Source organism: Lontra canadensis, unplaced genomic scaffold (genome assembly GCF_010015895.1).
Source record: "Lontra canadensis isolate GAN:19392208 unplaced genomic scaffold, GSC_riverotter_1.0 scaffold182, whole genome shotgun sequence".
In the NCBI taxonomy this organism is placed as follows: Eukaryota; Metazoa; Chordata; class Mammalia; order Carnivora; family Mustelidae; genus Lontra; species Lontra canadensis.
In genome coordinates this window covers 2160023-2180953 of record NW_022631176.1, presented here as the reverse complement: position 1 = coordinate 2180953, position 20931 = coordinate 2160023, and the positions used below count along the sequence as shown (strand labels likewise).

The following is a 20931-nucleotide window of genomic DNA, read 5'->3' as shown; positions in this document are numbered from 1 at the left end:
ATCGCCCATGTTCGGAGAGACCCCAGCCGCGCCCCCTCTGCCCTCTCGCAGGCCGGCGGCGGTCAGAGCGCCAGGGCCCGGGCCGCCGTCCACAGGGCGCTCGGGGGCAGCAGCAGCGAGGCGGCCAGCAGCGGGCCCGAGGCCCCTGCGGGAGGAGAGGCAGCCGAGGTGCAGGAGCAGACCTCGAAGGCGTCCTCGGCGCGGCTCTGGCCGTGCTGTCCTGGCTGGGCATGGGCCCTGGCCTCTCCACCCGCCGCCTCCGGGTCCGCCTGTGGATCTCTGCAGACCAGCCAGTCCCGCGCCGTGGACTGCGGGTACCCGGGGGCTACCTCCAGCTCACCATCCAGCACCTTCCAGTATTCCTTGCCGCGGAAGAAGTAAGCAGCACCTGGGGGAAAAGAGACTGTGAGCTGTGGCCCCGTGGCATGCAGGGGTGAGGCCGAGGGAGCAGAGCGCAGGCCAGCGGGGAGATGGGGGAGCGGCGTCTTCCACGGTGGTCTGTCTCAGCCCTGGTGGCTGTCTGCAGGCAGCTGGGGCCTCCCAGGGAGAGCCTGGGGCACCCGCCAGGAGGCAGGGGGATAGACGAGAGGAACGCTCGCTCTCATACGGGATGTTTATTGAGGGTCTACTACGTGCCAGGCCGCTCTAGGTGTTGGGGACAGAGCGTTGAAAACAGAAAGGAAGCATCTGGCCCCATCAGCAGCCCTTGTGGGGATGTGTTCTCCCCTCTGCCAGGCGGGGCTGCACCACACGGGCCTGAAGCAGGTGACCGGGCTGTGTCTGCGGGGTATGGGGCAGGTGCAAAGGCCCTGGGGCACACAGGTGCACGAGCCAGCTTCCAACGAGCCCGCCCTGATCCCCGTTCCGCCAGCAGGGAGACGGAGCCTGCGTGGGGCTCACCATCAGACCAGCGCATGGCATCGTCGAGTGTGCGGGGGATGCCCCTCCACGGGGGGCTCCGGGCGGGGTGGCCGGGGTCCATGCGCCGCATGTGCTCATCGAAGCGCCAGTACAGCTCGTCCTTAAAGAAATAAGTCTTGTCATTGTGGGCCCAGGCGAAGGCAGCGTCGACGCCGCCCGGCGGGAGGCCGAAGTCTGAGACGGGCCGTGGGTATCCTTCCTCTACGTTATTGTCCTTAAATACCCAGTATCTGTCTCCTGGGGGTGAGAGAGAGCGCCGTGGGCCAGAGCTCGGCCCACCCCGTGGGGCGCAGGCTCCAGCCGTCCCTCTCCCTGTCGCCAGCCCCGTACCATTGCCGGCCCCACCATGCCCCGGGGGCCTCTCGTGTATTTACTGAGCACCTGCTCTGCGCCCGGCACGGGGTCGGCCCACCTGCCGGCAGCCTGAGGACCCGGGTGCTGATGAGGCACCCGCTCCACAGACAGGGGACAGATGGCCTGACCCCCGGAGGCCGGGGGGCTCTGACCCGGTGGGGCGTTGTCATCTTCGCGGGCAGAGACAGGAAGGCCACTGGTCAGGGCCTGACGCGGACACGCGGTGCACCTCTGTCAGTGTTCACAGAAGCGAGACGTTTAGAAATCACTAAGTACTTGCATTCCATATGTCAAATTAAAAAGAAACGGTTTAGGGGCGCCTGCGTGGCTCAGTGGGTTAAGCCTCTGCCTTCAGCTCAGGTCATGATCTCAGGGTCCTGGGATCAAGCCCCGCATTGGCCTCTCTGCTCAGCGGGGAGCCTGCTTCCCTCCCTCTCTCTCTCTCTGCCTGCCTCTCTGCCTACTTGTGATCTCTGTCTGTCAAATAAATAAATAAAATCTTAAAAAAAAAAAAAAGAAACTGTTTAGGGCATTTGGGGGGTGCACATCCTTGACTGTGCTCAGGAAATATCACTATGTTGTTCTGCCAGTCAAGTTCTCCCCTCTGGCCTGGCGATGAGCGGCTCTTTAATACGTAGGAGAGGAGCGGGGAGCAGGGGGAGGGCGGGGAAGAGAACAGGTAAAAACCTTTTGCTAGACAAAGGATTAGAACAGACATTTCCCCAAGGAAGATGCTGAAATGGTCAAAAGGCAACATGGGTCAATGCCTGAGGTCACTAATTAGAGAAACACAAATCAAAACCAGCAGGGGATATACCATCTCACACCCATGAGAATGGCCTCGAGCAGAAAACCTGAAAAGACAGAGTGTTGGTGAGGATGTGGAGAAACCGCGCCCTGCTGGAATATAACTCCGCTGGGAAAACGCTTTGGACGGTCCTCAAAATATTCCACACAGAGCCTCCGGCAATCCCGCTTCCCGGTAGATACGGGATGAGTCCGAGATGTCTTCGAGGGGTCCGTGCGCACCTGCGTTCCCAGCAGCATCACTCACAGGTGCCAAGAGGGGGCAGCACCCCAGGTGTCCACGGGTGGGCGGTGGACACACACCAGGTGGGCCGACCACACGATAGATCACCTTGAAAAGGATGTACGCCGGGGAGCGGGGGTCGGTGTTTCCTGGGAAGATGGAAGCATCCTGGAGGTGGACGGTGGTGGCTGCACACCGTGGGAAGGGGCACATGGACATGGTTAAGATGATAAAGTTTTAGGTGCTCCTTTTTTTTTTTTGACCACAATTAAAAGCACAATTTAAAAAAATCCTTAGCCAGAGACAGGAGACAACTGGACTGCCTGAGTGGGGAGGGGGCGCCTGTTGCAGACCCCCCCACACACGGCCCCCCTGCAGCTGAGGGGGGCGGAGGGCAGCTGTGCCCACAACGCAAAGGGCAGGAGACACGGGGCGAGGGAGGGCTGAGCCTGGAGGGTGCGCTTGCCCGGGTGGGCGCAGCGGACGCTGCCGGACAGCCCCCGCTGCGGACGGGGCGGCCTAGGACACATCCGTCCTCGTGGCTTCTGTGGAAGGAAACGTGCGAGAGCAGAAGTCGCTCAGGAGAAACTGCAGGGTGACCTGCCCGGGGGGCACCAGTCTGGACGCGGAGGACGCGCCCGGGGCAAGCAGACGCTGGGTAAAGTGTCCCGGTGTTGGCCGCTCCCTCCCACCGATTCAGGAAAACACAGGCCCAGAACCGTCCGCAGAAGGAAAGGAAGCAAACAGTAAAATGTGAACACGGGGGCGAAGCTGGATGACGGGCACGCGGCCTCAAGGGCTGTTTCTGCAACATTCCCGGAAGTCCGAGATCACCGCGCAGCGCTGTGGAGCCACCTCCCAGCTCCCGCGGGTGCCGTGAGCCAGGGGACAGCCCAGCGCGCAGCGGCTGCTGTCTGCGCAGAAGAGGGAGGCAGCAGGCGCGCCCCGCGGCCCCCCACGCGCGCCACACGCTCTCTCTGAGAGGCGGGGCCCCACCCAGGGAGGCCAACAGGCAGCACCCACGGCATTGCAGGCGGCGTGTCCCATTTGTCGGCTTTGCTCTTCCTGAAGGTTGACATAACAGGGGCCATCGACAGGGAGTCCCCCGGAGCCTGGCTGCCGACTCGCCCCGCGCATGGGGACCGGACCCACGGGAGCCGGTGGGGGTGGACCGGCCACCCCGACAGCTCACAGCTGACAGCTGCCCAGCCCCAACCAGGTGTTGGCAGGTGACAGGCAAGAGCGCGAGAAACGTGCAGAGCATCTGCTACCTCCTCAAAGAGACGGGCCCCCGTTCCGGCGCGAAGACCGGCTGCGGTGGGCTGACAGTGCTCCCCCAAACGCACGCCCACTTGGGCCTCGGCGTCAGACTCACGGAGGAACGGGGTCTTTGCAGGTGAAATTAGTTAGGAGTGAAGTCACGCCGGAGTCAAGGGGTCCTCACATCCGCTGACTGGTGTCCTTGTCAGAGAGGACGCACGCGACGGAGAGGACGCAGTGAGACACACAGAGGGACAGAGCCCGGAGGCAGGGCCAGGTGGCGGGGGACAGTCTCCCACGCAGCCTCAGAGGGAACCAGTCCTGCAGCACCGGGCCTGGGGACTCGGGCCTCCACGGCTCCTCTCCCTGCTCGGCGGGACATGGACACGGGAAGGGCGGGGGGGCGCAAGGCTGACCAGCTCCATCTGCCCCGCTGGCCCGCACTCAGCTCAGGCCCCAGGCGGCCACACCGTCTGAGAGCTGGATGCTAGTGCCGCAGGGGTCTCCCGATGTTCAAATGTTGAGAAATAACCCCAATCTAGGAGACCATCCCCTGCAGGTCCCACCTCCCTGCCATGGCCTTGGGGTGCAGGACCAGGAGGCAGTGATTCTGCCATCAGGGGGCCCACGGTATGTGGCTCTGGGGGTCCCCGGGTGGGGAGGGTCAGCCTCTGGAGCCTGCACAAAGCTGGGCTGGACAGCCTGGGTCAGGGCAGGAGCGTGGCTTCAGCCCGGGGAAGTGGGGTGGCTCACCCCAGAACACAGCGCACAGGGCAGCACATGTGTGACGGGGAGGCACCCTGCCCGAGGTGCCCACATACCTGTGGGACTCCTGCCGCAGGCCCGGCATCCAGCCCGCGCCCCAAGAGCAGGCAGTGCCTCCCCAGTTCAGCCCAGGGAACCCTGCCCAGGGAGTGGGGCGTGGAGGGGTACAACACCCAGCTGGCAGCAGACCCGTCGTCGTTGTCATCCACAACCACGGGGAGCCCGTGGAAGATGTGGGACCTGGGCGGGGCTCCCACGGTGCAGAGAACAAACCCAGCTCCCTCCCCGTGGGCACACACCTGCACTTCTGGGCTCCCGCACCCCACTCTGGCCTCACCCCCTCCTTGGGAATCTGAGTGTCCAGCAGGATGGTTCTTGCCTTTGCACTGGCCATTCCTTCTACCTGAATGCTGTTCCCTCAGCTCTCCCTGACCCTAACTCCCTCATCACGTGCAGGTGCCAATCGTCTCCTGCGGGAATGAAGGGGGATCCCTGCCTGTGTTGCACACCCAGCAGCGGCCACGGCCACCAGGGTGTGAGGACACAGTAGGTGCTCAGTAAATACACTCAGGCCTTGTGCCCGTGAGTAAGCTGTCCCCGCCCTGAGCAAACCGCAGGGCTCCCGGGGCATGGCCCAGGCCCCAGCAGCCCTGCGGGCAGAGCGCCGGGTGGGGGTCCGCCCACCTTTGAAGAAGACGATCTTGTGGTCGCTGGTGCGCTCGTACACGGCATCCACGCTGTCCAGGCGCGGCGGCAGACCCCGCCAGAACCGGTGCATCTGCGCGGGCTGCAGTGACACCAGGTGCCCATCCCGCGTCAGTCGCCAGAAGTACTTTCCTGGGGGGACAGGGAGGGTGTGGGGCTGCAGACCCCCATCCCCACGTCTGCACCAGAGGGGGCCACCATTCCATTGGTCAGCCACTCACTGGGCCGCTGACCTGGTGGTGGTTACCTTTGAAGAAAAAGGCCTCCCCGCGGATCTGGGCCACAGCATCGAAGTCCGTACTACAGCGGTGGGGCACGTCCTTCCTGGGCCTGGGGGCAGAGAGAGCCAGGGGGCCTGGGGAAGGGGCTTGGGGGAGGGGCAGCGGGAGGGGTGCCTGGGTGGGGGAGAAGGGGATGCTGGGGCTGGGGGCAGAAAAGGGGAGAGGGAAGGGGGAGGGTGTGAGGGAGGGAGAGGTGGGGGCTGGGGGCACAGACCCAGGCGGGTTGGCAGGAACCGCCTTCCTGAGCCGCTCTGAGGAGCTGGGCTTTACAAAACCCCGGAAAGAGCCCCCACATCACTGCCTGCAGGCTCGGAGATGCAGGACGATGGTGTGTGCCAAGACAGAAAAGGGAATTAAAGGGAGTTTTGTGTGTCAACTACACTTAATAACCAAAAACCCACAGCCTGCACCCCTTTTCCAGGGTCCAGAGTGCGGGAGCGGGGCATCGGGGAGCATTATGGGGAGCATATCTGGGATAAAGGTGAGAGGTTCACCACCTCTGTTGCCCGGGGTCGGGGTGAACAGGTGCCCCTCTGCCGTCTGGGGTTTAGGGAAAGGGATGTGGCCCCCAGAGCTGTGGCTTTCTCAGAAGAGCCGGGAGGCTCTGAGCCACAGTCAGGGGTGGTGCCGGCCATGGTGTGCAGACCAGGGGCCCATGGCTTACGGGGAGTTGGACCGATTGTCGGGGGGCTCTGGCAGGAGCGGAGGCTCCTCAGGTTCCAGGGCATCTGGCTGCGCCGTGGGGGACACAGACTCCCGCACGCCTGTGGGGACAGGAGGACACATTAAACCTGAGTCCGCCTCCCTGCAAGCCCTCCCTGCTCCCCAGGACCCCCATACGGAACTGCGGCCACTGGGAGGCAGGCCCCACACGTGCGCAGGACCCAGAGCATCGTGGCACGAGTAGGAGACATACAGGTCCCCAGGAACGCTCCTTGACCTCTATCCCCCCAGGCCCCTTCGTGGGGAGAGAACCCAAAGAACCAAACACAGGGGTTCCAACCGAAACTCGTCTGTGAACAAGCACAGCAGCCAAAACGGGGGAAATGCTCCGTGTGTCCACCAGCTCGAGGGGACAGAGAACGCTTGGCCACCGAGGGAAGGAAGCGGTGGCGTGGGACGTGGGCGGGCGGCGGGCAGCCTCGGGAACAGGGCGCTCAGGGAGAGAAGCCGACACAAAAGGCCACACAGGTGCGTTCCATTTGTGTGAGAAGTCCATGGCCATGCACACACACAGAAAGGAGGTCGGTGCTGCTGGGTGGGGGGAGGGGAATGGGCTGATGAGGAATGTTCCAGAACCAGGCAGAAGTGGCAAATGGGCAACACTGTGAACGTGGTAAAGGCCACCGACCTGTATGCCCTGAGTGGTTAATGGGGCACATGTTACTCTCGTAGAAGAAGCCCAGAGGCTACGGAGGGTGGAGGGCACTGGGGACCTCGCGGCAGTGGGGGAGGGGCTGCCACGGGCAGGAAGGGGAGCAGGGTCTGGCCACGGTGCCGGGGGCACACTGGGGTCGGGGCAGGGAGACCAAAGCCGCACACGGGGATGGGACCACCGTCTCTGGCCCAGGCTGGCAGGCTGGGGCCTCCTCCTGTGCCAGTTCCTGACATGTCCACAGCAAAGCAGGTCCCCAAGGCAGGCTCTGTCGGCTGCCACAGGCCACCCAGCCTCCCATCTCTAAGTGGGGATGGCTGGTGCTCCCTCATAGGTGTGAAGACGGGGCGCTGCCGGGCACACGTGTGGTCTGCTCAGGCCTGGGGCGCCGTCCCTGCCCGCCGTGGTCACCGCCGACAGCTGTCTGGGGGCCGGCCCGGGATCTCGCCCAGGGCTCAGAGGCTCCGGGCGAGCTCTGTTAGCAGGACTGCAGGCGCCGCATCCAGGGAGCCCGGCGACAGGCTGTTTCCTCACCCCACGCGCACAGGGGGTGCAGCTAAGGTGCGCCACTCAGAGTGTAGACACTGAGCTCGCGCAGACGGACAAGACGGAAAAAGCCCTCCTCCTAGGGCGTTCTGTGTGCCGGGGGTCCCCTGACTTTCCGTCCCCATCCCTGGGGACTCTTGTGGCTGACTCTGGGAGAGGACTCACCATACAGTTGCCAGACTCGCACCCTGTCCTCGTAGGGGAGCCGGTAGTGCAGAGGGTCGCCCACCGGGCCCTGGTAGTAGGGCTGCATGATGGAGCTTGTGGCCGCCACGTGGCTCAGCCCGATGGCATGGCCAAACTCGTGGACAGCCACTGCAAACAGGTCCATCTCGTGGGTATCTGGGAACACGGGGAGCAGTGGGTCAGCGGAGGGACAGCCAGCTGGGCCGGGCCACAAGGATGGGACAAGCTCGTGCAGAGGCTGGGGGGCACCCATGGGGAGGGGTGTGATGTGAGGGGTTCGCTGTCCTGGTTCCTCCAGAGTCCCTCCAGGGGTCTACAAGGGTTTCTTGGGCCTGAGCTCCTGCCATGCAAAGGGCCCACAGGCGCTATGGGGTCCTTGCGGGTTCCTCAGGCTGGGACCGGCTCCCCCCAGGCGGAGTGTGGACTGACCCCACAGTGGCCCCCATCTCTGGGCGCATATCTGTGCCCTGGGCCACATGGCTCCGCCCCTTTGCCCACCTTGGGCCTGGGGGCCTGTTCCAGGGCTGGTGGGGCTCACGGAGTAAGGGGACGAGCGCGTGAAGGCCCACAGAGGCTTGCAAGCTTCTGCCGCCTCTTGGAAGCTGGGACCAGGGTAAGGACCAGCCCGCTTAGCCCATCAGGGGGGAGACACCTCGAGCCGCGCCTGTGAGCCCAACATCAGCCAGACATCTGGACGGCGGGGGGAGGCCGGCCTCCCTGCGTGGGACAGACACACGCCGCTCTGGGCTGCGGGGGCTCTTCCTCCCCTGGGCCTCTAACCCGGGGGGTCCCTGGGACTCAGCCTCAGCCTCAGCCTGACACACCTGAGGAGCGGAAGGCCCAGGGTTCGTCATCGTCAAAGTGGGTGTCCCCCGCGGCATGGTGGTCTCCGGGGAAGAAGGCGTGGGCCACTGTGCCGCCAGGGCCATCGAAGGGGTAGGCGTCGTTGTGGTCGGCCGTGGAGAAGTCGATCTGGATGTCCGCTGCGCTGCCCGCCACCTCGTGGAAGTTGAGGGGCGTGATGTCGCTCCAGACTTTGAGGGCATAGTGCATGAGCGCCCGCACTGTGTCGCGGCCCAGGGGCGAGTCCCGTGGGAATGTGCGGACCCTGGGGGGGTAGGGTTAGGGACCGAGGTCTGTCCACCAGGTGCAGGCCCTGTCCCCACCCCGGGCCGATGGGGGCTCCCACATCCTTCCCCAGGGCTGCCCATCCAGGCCTTGTTGGGAAACAGGCTTTTGCGGATGGAGTTAAGAGTGAGACGAGGCCTCCTGCATGGGGTGAGTCAGAGGACATGGCAGGGGATGCAGGGACCGGGGAGAAGGTCGCAGTGGGTCGGACGCGGCCAGCAGCACCCAGCAGAGAGTCTGGGGGTGGTTCCCCCACCGGCTCACCATGGAGCCTTGGAAGGAGCCAGCCCCGCGACCCCCGGACCTCCGGCTTCCAGCCTCCGGAACTGAGGACACACCCCCCATCCACGAAGCCTGGCTTGCGGGGGCTTGCTTCGGCAGCCCCCGACACTGGGCCCCAGAGGGTCCGGCAGGCGCAGCCCACCCACCTCCAGGACAAACTCCGTCTGTTCCACGTGGTCGGAGATGGGGCCTGGCGCCTCCTTCGCGCTGGGGCTGCGGCCGGGAGGTCGGGGAGGGAACACCGCGGGGTCTTCATCAGCGCCAGGGTAGCCTCGTCTGCGGGGGCAGGTGGGGGTCAGGTCCCCTGGAGCTGGCACCAGGCTCAGGCCCTCTTCCCCATTCCCTACCCGGGGCTCCAGTGTGCCAGGCCTCACCGTCGGGGGAATGTCCACGACCAGGACAGGGGCCACGCAAAGCATTTACTAACCACGGCAGTGCCTGGACCCATCGGAGGGGTCACCGCAGGGCCCTGGCCGTGGGAAGCAGCACGGCCCCGACCTGCATCCCACAGGCCGATGCTCCCGGCGGTGCAGAGCACACGCACCTGGCCAGCTCTGCTGTGACATGGACATTCATGCCTCCTCTGAGGCCTGGGCACAGAGGCGCTCCCTCCGCCCATGGAAGGGGCTCTCCAAGCCAGGGGTTTGTTGCCAACATGTAAACGCTGGTGCGCTCACATAGACACCCCAGATTTCAACTGGGACTGTGGTTGGGCAGATCCCGCCCCGACAGCTGGCCCCCTAGGCCCCCATGGGCTCAAGAGTGTGAGACCCTGCTAGACGGCATGCAGATGGGTCTGGGCACAGCTGGCTCACTCTCACCACACTGCACCCACATCTGGGGGTGGCGAGCGTGCTGGGGATCCCATGTCCCCAGGGACAGCGGGCCCAGCCCTAATCCCACTCCCCACAGGCAGGCTGGAGAGGGCCAAGGGTCCCAAGGGGCAGCCAGGGTGGGGCGGGGGGGGCAGTCAGGGGAAACCCCATCTCCCACCACCACTGGGGGACTGACCCAGGATGCCGGTGGCCTCCAGACCTCCGAACCGCTGCATGGCCACAATGGCCTTGGTCAGCTCCTCCTGTGTCTGCAGCTGCCCTGTTGTGGGGTCTGCCGGGGGCAGGTAGCCGAACCTGCTCAGCCACTCCTGAGAGCAGAGAGCAGAGTGAGGCGTGGAGGTGGCGGGCTCAGCCCCACAAGAAGAGCTGCCTGCCCTTGAGGTGAGGGGCAGGCCTCTTCCGGCCCTGATCACCACCGGCCCCAGCCCCCCATTAGCCCACAGGGCACCTCGTGCCCCCTCTTTAAGTTACTTTATGGACAGATGCCGGAGAAATATCTTAATAAACTTGATGCCCCTTAGAAGGGGTGAGCTTATACAGTGCACCACCTGTACGACTGTCCATGGCAGCCCATCCCACCTCACTTCTCCTGAGCCAGGACATACCCAGGGCACACTTGAGAAAGTGAAATTATAAAAAGGTTATTACATGTGGCAAGTGCCAAATTTAGGCCCGGAGCCGCCTTGGGAGGCAACAATCTAGGACCTGAGGTCTGAAATCTACACTGAGGAGGGTAGTAGGCTCAGACTTGGCTTTAAGAATCCTGTCATGAGCCACCCAACTCTGAAGCCAGGCTGTCTGGGCCACCAGTTTCTTGGGCACCTGGGACAAGTCCCTCAACCCCTCTGGGTGGTCTCCTTGCCTGTGGATGTGAGGGTACCATGAGTTAGAACACGGAAAGTGCTCACAGTGGCGCCTGGTGCAGGTGCTTTAAACCGCATACATGGCATTGACAGGGGACAGCTCTGCCAAAAAGCGCCCTGGCACTGGGGTCCCCTGAGCCAAACAGGAAGCAAGAATGGGAGGTGACCCTTCCCCATGGACACAAATAGAGCCCCCTCCCCAAGCCCCAGCACCTTCACCCTTGTGGGGGGATGGGGACAAAGGGCGGCGCTGACACCATTCATTGGGGGAGCCTCAGCTTCAACCCCCAAATGGTGTCACACCCACTTCCTTGCCTAAGTGACATGAAAGCCTCAGGCCAGGTGGACAGCGGTGGGCTCCCCAGTGGGTGAGGACCCGTAGGTGGGTGAGGGGTGAGGTTGCAGGAATTTCCTGAGCGCCTCCTCCCCCAGGTCTGGCTCCAAGAAAGGAAGCAACCTGCACACCTCTTTGTTTTTTCGTGGCTCACATATGCTACCTGCAGGGTCCCCAGAAGCTTCTGAGTCTGCGGCCCCTGCCAGTAGGACCCCTGCCCAGAGGCTCTGCCCCCACAGAGGGCCCAGCAGGTGCTCCGTGGGAGGGAGTCCACACTCCTAGAATTCTCAGGAGCTTCAATGCACCAGGAGGAGCCACCTCCATGATTTGCATACAATTTGCATACACCTGCAGAGAACCAGCCAGATTCCTCTCTTTCCAGGAAACACAGTCTTTCCTGGGTTTCTCTGTTCCTTTAACCCCTCAAACCCTTATTGGCCCAGAACTGCCAGTCCTGACAGAAGACCCCTTAGAGACTGTGCGGACCTGGGGCCCTCGGAAGCTGTCAGACATGACTGGGTAGTGGTGACAGTGACTTGGTCCTTGATGGACAGAAATCAGGAGACGCTCCTGATTAGAGGGGCCCGAGGAGTGATGCCCTATGCTCAGACGAGGTGGGCATCGGCTGAGACAAGCCCACCTCCCCACCCCGCCCAAAGATCTAACCCCCCTCAGGGTTAAATCTTTGCTGACCCTGAACACCCCTCTTCCTTTGGGAGGACCCCCTTCGCATCACTTGGAACACATTAAAGCGTGTCTATCTCAGGCTCCAAGACAGGACATGTCCCGTGACAAGCACCCGGCTAGGCATGAGAGATACTCAACACAAAACATGTATATTTGAGGCTATATGTGAAATTGGGAAAAATTTCACAAATATTTGAAACTTGTGATTTTGCAGTTTTCTTTCTGAATGTCAACACACACACACACACACACACACACACACACACACTTACACTTCAAAGCCCTGCTGCTCAACACCACAAGGCTGCCTCCTCCAGGAAGCCCTCAGGAGTCTCCTGCTGTACTGGATGCCAAGCAAGGGTGCCAGCCCCCACCCTCCTCACTGGGGATGGATCCATCCCAGCAGGTGCCTTCCCCTGCCCAGGCCAGCTGTTTCTGACCGGCTGGGGCTGAGGTGTTAGAGAGAAGGACCACCCCCCCCCCACCGCCCTGCCCTGGCTGGCTGGCCTGTGGGTCAAGGTAAGAGCTGGGTCTCTGCACTGAGAGGCTCCATGTCCCCCCCTCACAGGGTTCTGTGGGGCTCAGGAAGGAGTCCTGGCACCCCATTCCTGGGGTCTCCAGGGAAGTCTGGCAGGAGACTCCCATTTTTGGGTTTAGAGAAGCCAAGAGCACTTCAGGCGGTTTTGAAACATTTGTCAATACCGAAAAGCAGGTTTTAGCCGCCGGTCCAAGTGGCCAGCCCGGGTTAACTTGCAGAAGAAGGGGCAGCTGAGTGCAGGCACAGCCCCAGACAGGGACGGCTGCCCCCAAGGTCAGTGGCCACCCCCACTTGCCCTGGCCCTGGGAACACTGTAGCCTGAGGCACCCCCGTAGTGCAGGACCCTGAGATGGGGCCGAACCTGAGGGGTTGGCCAGGAAGCCCCCACCCGCAGGCAAGGGCTGGGGGTTTCTGTGTCCTCAATCACACTTCCCACCTTCCCCCAGTGTGGGTCCTCCTGATGACATCAGCATCACAGAGCAGTCCCATCTGAAGCCCCAGCTGTCTCCTCCCTGGGGCCCCCAGAGGCCCCTGCAGTCCTGGGGGGGGCAGGCTTCTGGGTCCATTCCTGGACAGTGCAGGGTGGGAGGGTGGGAGCACCACACCAGCTGGCCAGGGGAGATCCTAAGGAGGAATCTGACAACAGGATAAGCCCCTGGTGGGTGTGGGGGGACGCTGGTGGCCGTTGGCCCTCGGGTGGCCAGGGGGATGGGATTGGGCCTGCCAACCCGTGGGGTACCTGCCCAGGCCAGTCGTCGGTGGAGGCCCAAGTATCTGGAATCCAAAAGCCCTATTCGGCGGGGAGGCTCAGTGGCCCCGGCAGAGGCAATAAGGGGTCCTCCGGAAGAGGGGGTGGCTAAGACCCGGCTTCCTCCACCTGCCGGCTCACCTCCGTCTGGGGAGGAGACTGGCAAATTCCCAAATGGCCCGGCTTCCTTTTTCTCCCCGGGCAGCGCTACATTTTGAGGCCGGGGAGACTAACGGGTGCGAGCAGCGGGGGCGTTAACCCGGGACGCGGACGCCAGGCCAGCGCGGCACCGGTTCTCGGGTGGGAGTGGCGGGGGTCGCAGCAGGGGCCAGACGCTGCTCCTGCCTCGTCCTCGTGGGCACCCGCCGCAGAATCCCGTCCTCACCCCACCCCCGGGGGGTCCCGGCACCCCGCAGTCACTACGGAGCCCGCGGGGTGCACGCCCAGGCGCCCCTCCCTCTGCGCCCACCCCGCCCTCCCTGCGCCGTCGCCACGGCGACCGCGTCTCCAGGGCAACCAGGCTGCAGCAGCGGAGGTGAACCTTCCAGAAGGCCGTGGGGATGGGAGGGAAAGAGGAGGGGAGTAGAGATGCAGGGGTGCCCCAACCCCGCAGCTGCTGCCCCAGCCGGGAGGATCCCCAACAGACGAGGAAACGAGCTCTGCCTCCTCCTAGGGACCCCTGAGCTGAGCTATTACCCAGATGGGGAAACTGAGGCTGGGGTCATGGTGCCTGGTGCCAGGCCCTGGCAGGACACGGGGCAGTACATCAGGCTGGCCTTTCCTGGTTCGCACACACGGCCCCAGGCCTCTGGGCTTTAATCTTTCCCTGTGTGCTCATCACAGTTAATACCGGGGCGTCCAGCTACATCGCCAACAGGTCTAACCGCCCTCCCCACTCTTCAGAGTCTCAGGGAAGCGCTGCCCTGGCCCCAGGGCAGCCCCAGCAGGTGGGCACCAGGAAAGCAGACCAGGGGCTGCCGGAGAGGGATGGCACTGGGCTGCGCTGTCCTGTGACTCGCCAAGCCCACAAACACAAAGTGCTTACTGTGTGCAAGGTCTCATGTGGTCCTCCCCACTGTCCCACCATGTGGCTGCTGTCGTCCCCACATACAGGTCGCAGGTGGGGGCCTTTATAAAGCCTGTGGTGACCATGATCCCCTGGAGCCGGGCCTGGGTGCCTGTAGGTGTACCAGGGACCATGGCCGTGGATGGCTGACCTGTGGGCCCTTCCCCTACATGGCCCATCTCCAGCTGGACCCCCCAGCCTCTGGGGGGCGGGGCACAGAGAGCAGGTGTCGTTAGCATTCGCGGCTCTGCTCAGATGACGGAGCCCAGGCTCAGAGGCTGCTGTGGGGCCGTGCTGTGTGCAGACGCCAAATCCCCCACCTCACGGCAGTGTGGCTCAGGAGCCGTGGGGCTACCAGGCAGTGGCTTCGGAGCACCCTCAGGCCCCCAACACTCAGAGGATGCAGAGCAGAGCCCGGCTGGAACCCACACGGTGCCAGCTCACTGCCCGCCCGGCGCACCTCCACTTGGCACCCATTGGGGGGGCAGCGTGCCCACCACCTCCACTCAGCCCCCGAGACGAGTGCCCCCCCACCCCCGTCACATGTCCAGCCAGCAGTGGAGCCCGGAGTGGTGGTCTGGCGCTGTCCCTGTCTGGCTTGTTTTGCCAGGGGGGCTGTTATAGATCCTGAAGGGGAGTGACCCGAGAGGTCCTCAGGACGGGAACCCCGGTGCTTGTCCTCCTCTGGGAGCTGATGGTGGGAGGCTGCCGGAGACCCAAGCCCCAGTGTCAATCCCAGTGTCTTCCCCGTGGGGATGCTCCTAGGTACCCCCCCTGGACAGCCCTTCATTCCCTGTCCAGCCACCTGTCTCTCCCAGGCTGGGCACTGGCTGGGCCGGGCACCCTGGGGACAGCGAGGGCCTTGGAGAGCCCGCCCTGCAGACAGGGCTCTAGGCCCAGACAGTGTCCTAGGACACAATAATGGGGAGCAAGCAAACATAGCAACAGTGACACCGGACTGTGACTGTGTCGTGCGTGACCATCTTTAGCAGAAGTGATCCCAACAGCCAGCAGTCACTGAGACCTCCTCCGTTCGCTAACCGCTCCGTGCTCATGACACCCCTCAGGGCAGAGCTCCGTGAGGCCGGGGCTCATCGCCTGCAGTGTCCAGTCCATGCCTGGCGCACAGCAGACACTAAGTAAGGACTTGCTAAATAAATCTGCTGAGGTGGGCACCATTATCCCCATCTTACAGATGGGGACACAGAGTCTAGAGAGATTAGGACATGTACCCACAGTCACCTAGCAGGACAGGGCAGGGTTGGGACTGGAGCCGGTGGGGGGGTTCTGGCCTCAGAGCCTATTCCCATAACCTCTGTGCTAGGAGGGGACGTGGCAGGGTGCAGGCACTAATTAAATGGTGGTCAGGGAAGATGTGTCTGGCAGCCTGACAGCAGGCTGAGACCTGGAAGATGAGAAGCTGGTCAGGTGACAAACCCTACAAAAGTTCAGGGAGGTGGGCATGGCAGATGCAAAGGCCCTGAGGCAGGAAGCAACCTGGGAAGTTCCACGGAGAAAGGAGTTCTGTGGATTGTAGGAGGGAGGCGGATCACAGAAGCTGGCCACCGGGAAGGAGTGGGACCTGAGTCTGTGCGAGTGGGGAAGTCGGGCTGTGAGTCCTGCCAGACCACTCTGTTCTGCCCTCCTGAGAGCTGGACAGTGCTCGGGGGACACTGCTCTGTTTATGGGGAGCAGATGCCTCATCTTCCATGAGCAAAGCACAGACCCTACACCCAGAGCATCTCACTAGAAACTCAGACCACCACCGACAGGCAAGAAGCACACACCCCTGGAAGGCACTGTGTTAAGCCCCTGCCAAGCCCCAAATCCTGTGCAGCCTTCACTCCACCACCCCCGTCCCCAACACGCAGGCCGCTTACTCCCTGCCAGCGCCGTGGAGAGGACTGCAGAGGCCTCACCAGACCATCCCAGCAGCCCCGGCTCACAGACAGGAGCCTGGGGCCCCTGGGCTGGGTCCGGACCACCCTCTGTCAAGGGCCCGCATGAGAGGAAACACGTCCTAAGTCCCCAGGCCAGCTGGTCCACACCCCCAGGGCACAGCCCTGCCCACAGGATACTGGCTTGAAGGACAAAAGCTCCACAAAGACTTCTTTCAGACTGGCCTGAAGCTCCAAAGACAGTGGGTGCTGGGGGGCAAGGACTCCCTGCAGACAGCATGCCTGGGGGGGGCGGTGCTTGGGAGGGCTGGGGTGGGGGTCTTAGGTCCTTCACATTTATTTTTATTTTTTTAAAGATTTTATTTATTTATTTGACAAAGATCACAAGCAGGCAGAGAAAGAGAGAGAGAGAGAGGAGGAGGCAGGCTTCCCACTGAGCAGAGAGCCCGATGTGGGGCTCACGATGTGGGGCTCACGATCCTGGGATCATGACCCGAGCCGAAGGCAGAGGCCCCAAACCACTGAGCCACCCAGGCGTCCCAGTCCTTCACATTTAAATTCAACCTCCCACAGAGGTGCTGGCAGGAGCTTTCCCTCTCCAAGGCTCAGGACAAAAGCAGGCTAGTTCTCTGCCCTGGGGGTGAGTGCAGTCTGGCCCAGGCCCAGGTGTCTGTCGCTGAGGTGTGCGAGGGACAGTCCCGGTCCCAAACCAGGTCTGTGACTTCAGTCCCGAGGGTGCAGGGCCCACAGGCACCCCTGGGTGCTGAAACTGAGGAGTAGGGACCCAGAGGCCACTGGTGAGGGTGACTGTCACCCCTGCTGCAATCAGCCCCTGGGCCAGGAGGGGGACACGGGGCTCACACTCGCTCTGAGGTCCTGGCTGGCGACGAGTGTTGCCACTGTCCAGCCTCATCCTGCCCATCCCTGAGGGGCCTCCTGGGGCCTCCTGGGCCATGGGAGGGTCTTGCCCCTTCCTGGCCATTCTCAGCCACACACAGGCCACCTGCCCTGGAAGTCAGCGACCACAAGCTCCGCCAAGATGCCGCGTGGTCCGGGGCCCTGGGAACTTTGTGGCTACAAGCAGAAAGCTGACAGAAACTCCAGGGGACTGCCAACACGCAGGGCGTCTCCTTTCACACCGCCCCCCACGCGCGCCCCCCCAGGCCCGGGTCCCCCTCATCGGCAGGTTGCAGGTGCCAAGTGCTCCCAGCACTGCTGCCGGCTTGGCAGAGTAGCAGTGGCCTGCCCGTCTGTGCCCAGGGCTGGCTGCAGGATGTGAACGTCCGGATGAAGCAAGCGGGGCTGAGCCCCGAGCATGGGCAGCCCCAGACATCCCAGCACCGAACGGGCTTCCAAGGGAATACAGCCGGCGCGGAGCAGCGGGCAGCGGCCCGTCACCCACAAAGATTAGGGGCCCAGGTCCCCACGTCCTTTTGAGTGCCCAGTCCACCTCCAGAAGGATTCTCAGGAAGAGAGGGAGGGCAGGGAAGATGGGATTTCTCCCGCGCGCCCTTCTGTGTGGCCCAAATATTGTGCTACGCTACGACCTACCCAGAAATTAAACAGCGAAAAGCTGGGACCCAGCAGGACTCCAAGTGGACAGCCCTGGGGAGCACAGCGCACTCCTCTGTCCTGCGCCCGAAGGCCCCGGCTGGGCGCAGCAGTACTCAATCCGGGTCTTTGTCCCAACTAAAGCCGGGGGTTTGCTGGGCAGGCCGGCCTCTCCCGGACACCAGCCAGGGCTCCAGACCCGCTGGGCTCACCTCGGGCAGAAGCTGGTCACACTGACAAAGGGGCCCTTCTCTTCCCTGGCAGCCCCAGATCTGAATGTGCAGAGTCAGTGAGCCCCGGGCAGGGGGTGGGGGGCTGGTCTACGGAGGGGATGGAAAAGAGCCCCCTCCTCCCCATAAATCCTGCCTGCGAGCCTTCCTGCACCTCCGGGTCTGGGGCTCTGAGCTGTCATTCCCCAGAAAGCCGCCAGAGGCCGCCCTCCACCCACAAACGTGGGCAGGAGGTGGGCCGGCAAGGCCACACCAGGAGGGACAGTCCTGCCTTCCCTGGGTGGAGGGCCTCCGCTGTTTCCCTCCGCTGTTTCCCCACAGGGCCAGATGCCGGGGCCCTGCTGTCTCTGGGGCTCCAGGCTGAGAAGCCCTATCCCCCCACCCCTCAGTGTACCCCCCAGAGTTTGGCCCAGGACTGCCTGCCCCCCACCCCCCTGGAAGCTCTGGGGAGCCCAGGGAGGGAGACGAGGAGGTGCCCAGGCAGGGCTGGGAGGAGTGTGCCCACCCGTTGTCTCCGGGCAGGCAAGAGAAAAACTTGAGAACTGCAGGGGATCTGAGAAATGAACTTGGCCGCATCCCGACTGACGGGGGATGGAGTTGGGTCCTCCTTAGCCTCCGGAGCAGGGCCTTTCTGGGCGGGAGAGAGGACCCCGAGACCCACTGCCCCCCTGATCAAGTGCTCCAGGAGCAGGTCCAGGAAGCCCCCAGCTACAAAGGAGCCCAGAGAGCGTGAACTGAGGCACCCCAACTTCAGGGCAGTTTGGCTGGGAGGAAGCCCAGTACGGGGTCCCTCAGGCATCTGGATGCCGTCTGCAGGGACTGTGGCTGTGCCCTCCCAGATGGCTTGGAGCACTTGGCCAGCTGGGCGGGGGTGGCCCCAGCCTGTTTCTCAGCCAGAACCTGTGGCCAAGTCCTGCCAAGTCTATGGAGCTGCGGATGACTCCCAACAGCCCCCATCCAAATGCCCCCGCCTGCCTGAACCCCGCCTGCAGCCTGCAAGCTCCCACAGTGCTGGGAGAGGGGTCGGCCTGCACCCCTCAGGACACCGCTGTGGGCCGTGTGCGGGGATGGGGAGGCCGTGGCCCCAGTCGCATCCCCGCATCTCAGCAGAGCAAGGGCAGCAGCAGGGGCGGGAGCCCCAGAAGAAATCGTTCGGATCCAGCGGCCCCTCGCGCCCTCCCTGGCCTCTCGAACCTGGGGACGGCGACCTATCAATCCTCCGGGTCCAGAGGAGTCTGACCGGGGGAGGGGTGCGGGAAGAGGCCACTGCCGCCGCCCCCAGGACGGTTCCCAAGGCAGGGAGACAGCCGGTGTTACGGGAGGGGGCGTTGGGGACGGCGGTGGGGCCGCATCAGAGCCTGGGAATGGAAGGGGGACCCCATCAAGCTCAGACAGGGCCAAGGGGGCGGCCGAGCAAGGCTGACCGCCCTGGAGGCGGAAGGGGACAGGGAACATGGCCAAGATTCATGCCCAGCGAAGGCAGGGGGCCACTTCTCTTGCTCCCCAACACCCTACGCCGAGCAAACTCGAGAGCCCCCGGCTTTCCCGGGCGCCCACACTCCGCAGCCCCGACCTTTCCTGGGTGGTGGGTGCGCGCCCCTACCCCCCGCCACTCCCACTGGGAACGCACGCGGGGCGCACTGCCTCCGGCGGCTGCGACGGCTGTCCCACTCGCCTGGGGTCCCCCTTCGGGGCCGCTCCAAGCCGCGCACAAAGGCTCGGGCCAGGAGCCTCAAGCTCCGCTGCCTCCGGCGGCTGCGGCGCGCGGCGAGCGCAAGGAGCCGGGAAGGCACGCGGCGCCCCTTTCCTAGCCCCGGGTGCGCGCGCGTCAGCCGCTCACCCTGCGCCCCGGCCTCAGCTTTCCGCCTAGGAAATGGGTCCAGGGCTCCCCGAGCTCCGGCAGGCGCCGAGGGGCACGGGCGGGGTCTTCCCCAACCGCGGGACCCCGTACGCCAGCCGCGCACTCACCACTCCGAAGCTGAGGTCCTCCGCGCGGGGCGCGGGCGCGCCCCAGGTCCCGCGGGCCGCCAGCGCGAGCAGCAGCAACGGCAGCGGCGGGAGCCGGGGCCGGGGGGGCGACGGGCCGGGCCCGGGGGCAGCGCGGCGCCCCATCCCGCTCGCGGGGCCGTCGGCGCGGCAGTGCAGGTCCCCGCGCTCCTGCGCCCCGCTACGCCCGGCTCCCCGCGCCAATGCGCCCCGCTCCGCTGCTCTGCGCCCCTGCACTCCGCGCCCGTGCGCCCGGCTCTGCTGCGCGCCGCTCCCGGCCCGCCCGAGCCCGGTGCACCGCCTCCCAGCGGCGGGGCGGGGCATGCTAATATATGCTAATTACCACCGGTAGCGTTCGCCCCGCCCACCGCCTTAAAGGCCCCGCGTCCCGCATGGGTGCTTGGACCCCACCCGCGCCCCCTGCCTCGCGCGTGCACCGGGGACTGGGGCTGCGGCGGCCGGAAGGCAGGAGATTTCCGAGTGTCCCTAGACGGTCTCGGGGCGGCGGGTGGTACGCGGACGGGGCGCCCCCCGGGGACTGACCCGGTCCCCCCCGCCCACCCGCGCGCTCCGCGGACCCGGACCCAGACCCGGAGCCCGGATTCTCGGTCATGGTTGGGCACCCCAAGCGGCAGTCGCAGCACGCCCTGCAGACGCCTGGTGGAGCCCTTGAGCCGCGAAAGAAAGGGGTGACTGCTGGGAGGGGGCGACCATGGGGGCGGGGAGGGGCGCTGGCGGAGCGCGAGTCTCCTGGGGCCTGGGCTGGGGAGGAGGATGGGAATGCTGACGTTTACTGGAGCTCAGACTGCGTGGGGCACATGTCCAGCCTGGCGCCTTTATCATCTCATTGGCTTCTCACAGCATCTCAAGTGATGGGAACGGTTATTCCCATGTTTCAGACAAGGAAACTGAGGTCTAGAGAAATTAAGTAATTTGCAGGGCGGGGGGGGGGGGGAATGCTGCGAGGTTAAGAGTTCAGATGCAAAGGTCCCCACACCTGAGTGAGATTTCTCATCCTGCTGGTCTACAACGGCTTCCCAGCCACGGCCCCTTCACCCCCTGGTCCCTGCTGCTGCTGTCAAATTGAGGCCCTAGGTCAGGAAAACTGAGTCCCAGACACTTCCGCTGGATCCCCATCCCCCAGTCTGGGAGGGTGTGGCGAGGGCTGGTTTCCAGGCAGAACCCCCCCTCACCATTCTTCCCTGTTACTCTTAGAGCCTCAGTGGCCCCTTTCGGAGCGAGGAGACCTTGCACCTGCTTCCGAACAGCTCTGTACTGACGCACTGAGACCCCTTGCAGACAGGCAGCCCCGCACACACTGACCCTTCACCGGCACATCCCCAAATTTTGCTCATGTGCAT

The 20931-nt window shown here is 64.1% G+C and overlaps 1 protein-coding gene across 1 annotated transcript; it reads right to left on the bottom strand.

The window, feature by feature from the left end:
- On the bottom strand, positions 1 to 19696 carry MMP17 (matrix metallopeptidase 17). The gene is made up of 10 exons (XM_032846895.1): positions 19553 to 19696; positions 9845 to 9977; positions 8980 to 9109; positions 8248 to 8531; positions 7403 to 7579; positions 5981 to 6080; positions 5283 to 5365; positions 5015 to 5167; positions 901 to 1158; positions 1 to 388 (listed from the first exon to the last, which is right to left on the bottom strand). The coding sequence occupies exons 1-10, from the start codon at positions 19694 to 19696 to the stop codon at positions 63 to 65; spliced, it is 1788 nt and encodes a 595-aa protein (XP_032702786.1). The 3' UTR covers positions 1 to 62.
- Positions 19697 to 20931: the final 1235 nt, after the last annotated feature.

What these genes read in the sequence shown, in the direction of transcription:
- MMP17 (XM_032846895.1), bottom strand. Translation starts at nt 19,696, where the DNA reads ATGGGGCGCCGCGCTGCCCCCGGGCCCGGCCCGTCGCCCCCCCGGCCC. An exon ending in GGAGGCCACCGGCATCCTGG is followed by an intron (nt 9,110 to 9,844) that starts GTCAGTCCCCCA and finishes CTGCCCCCGCAG; the next exon opens with ACGAGGCTACCCTGGCGCTG. An exon ending in GACAATCGGTCCAACTCCCC is followed by an intron (nt 5,366 to 5,980) that starts GTAAGCCATGGG and finishes CTCTGCCCCCAG; the next exon opens with GCCCAGGAAGGACGTGCCCC.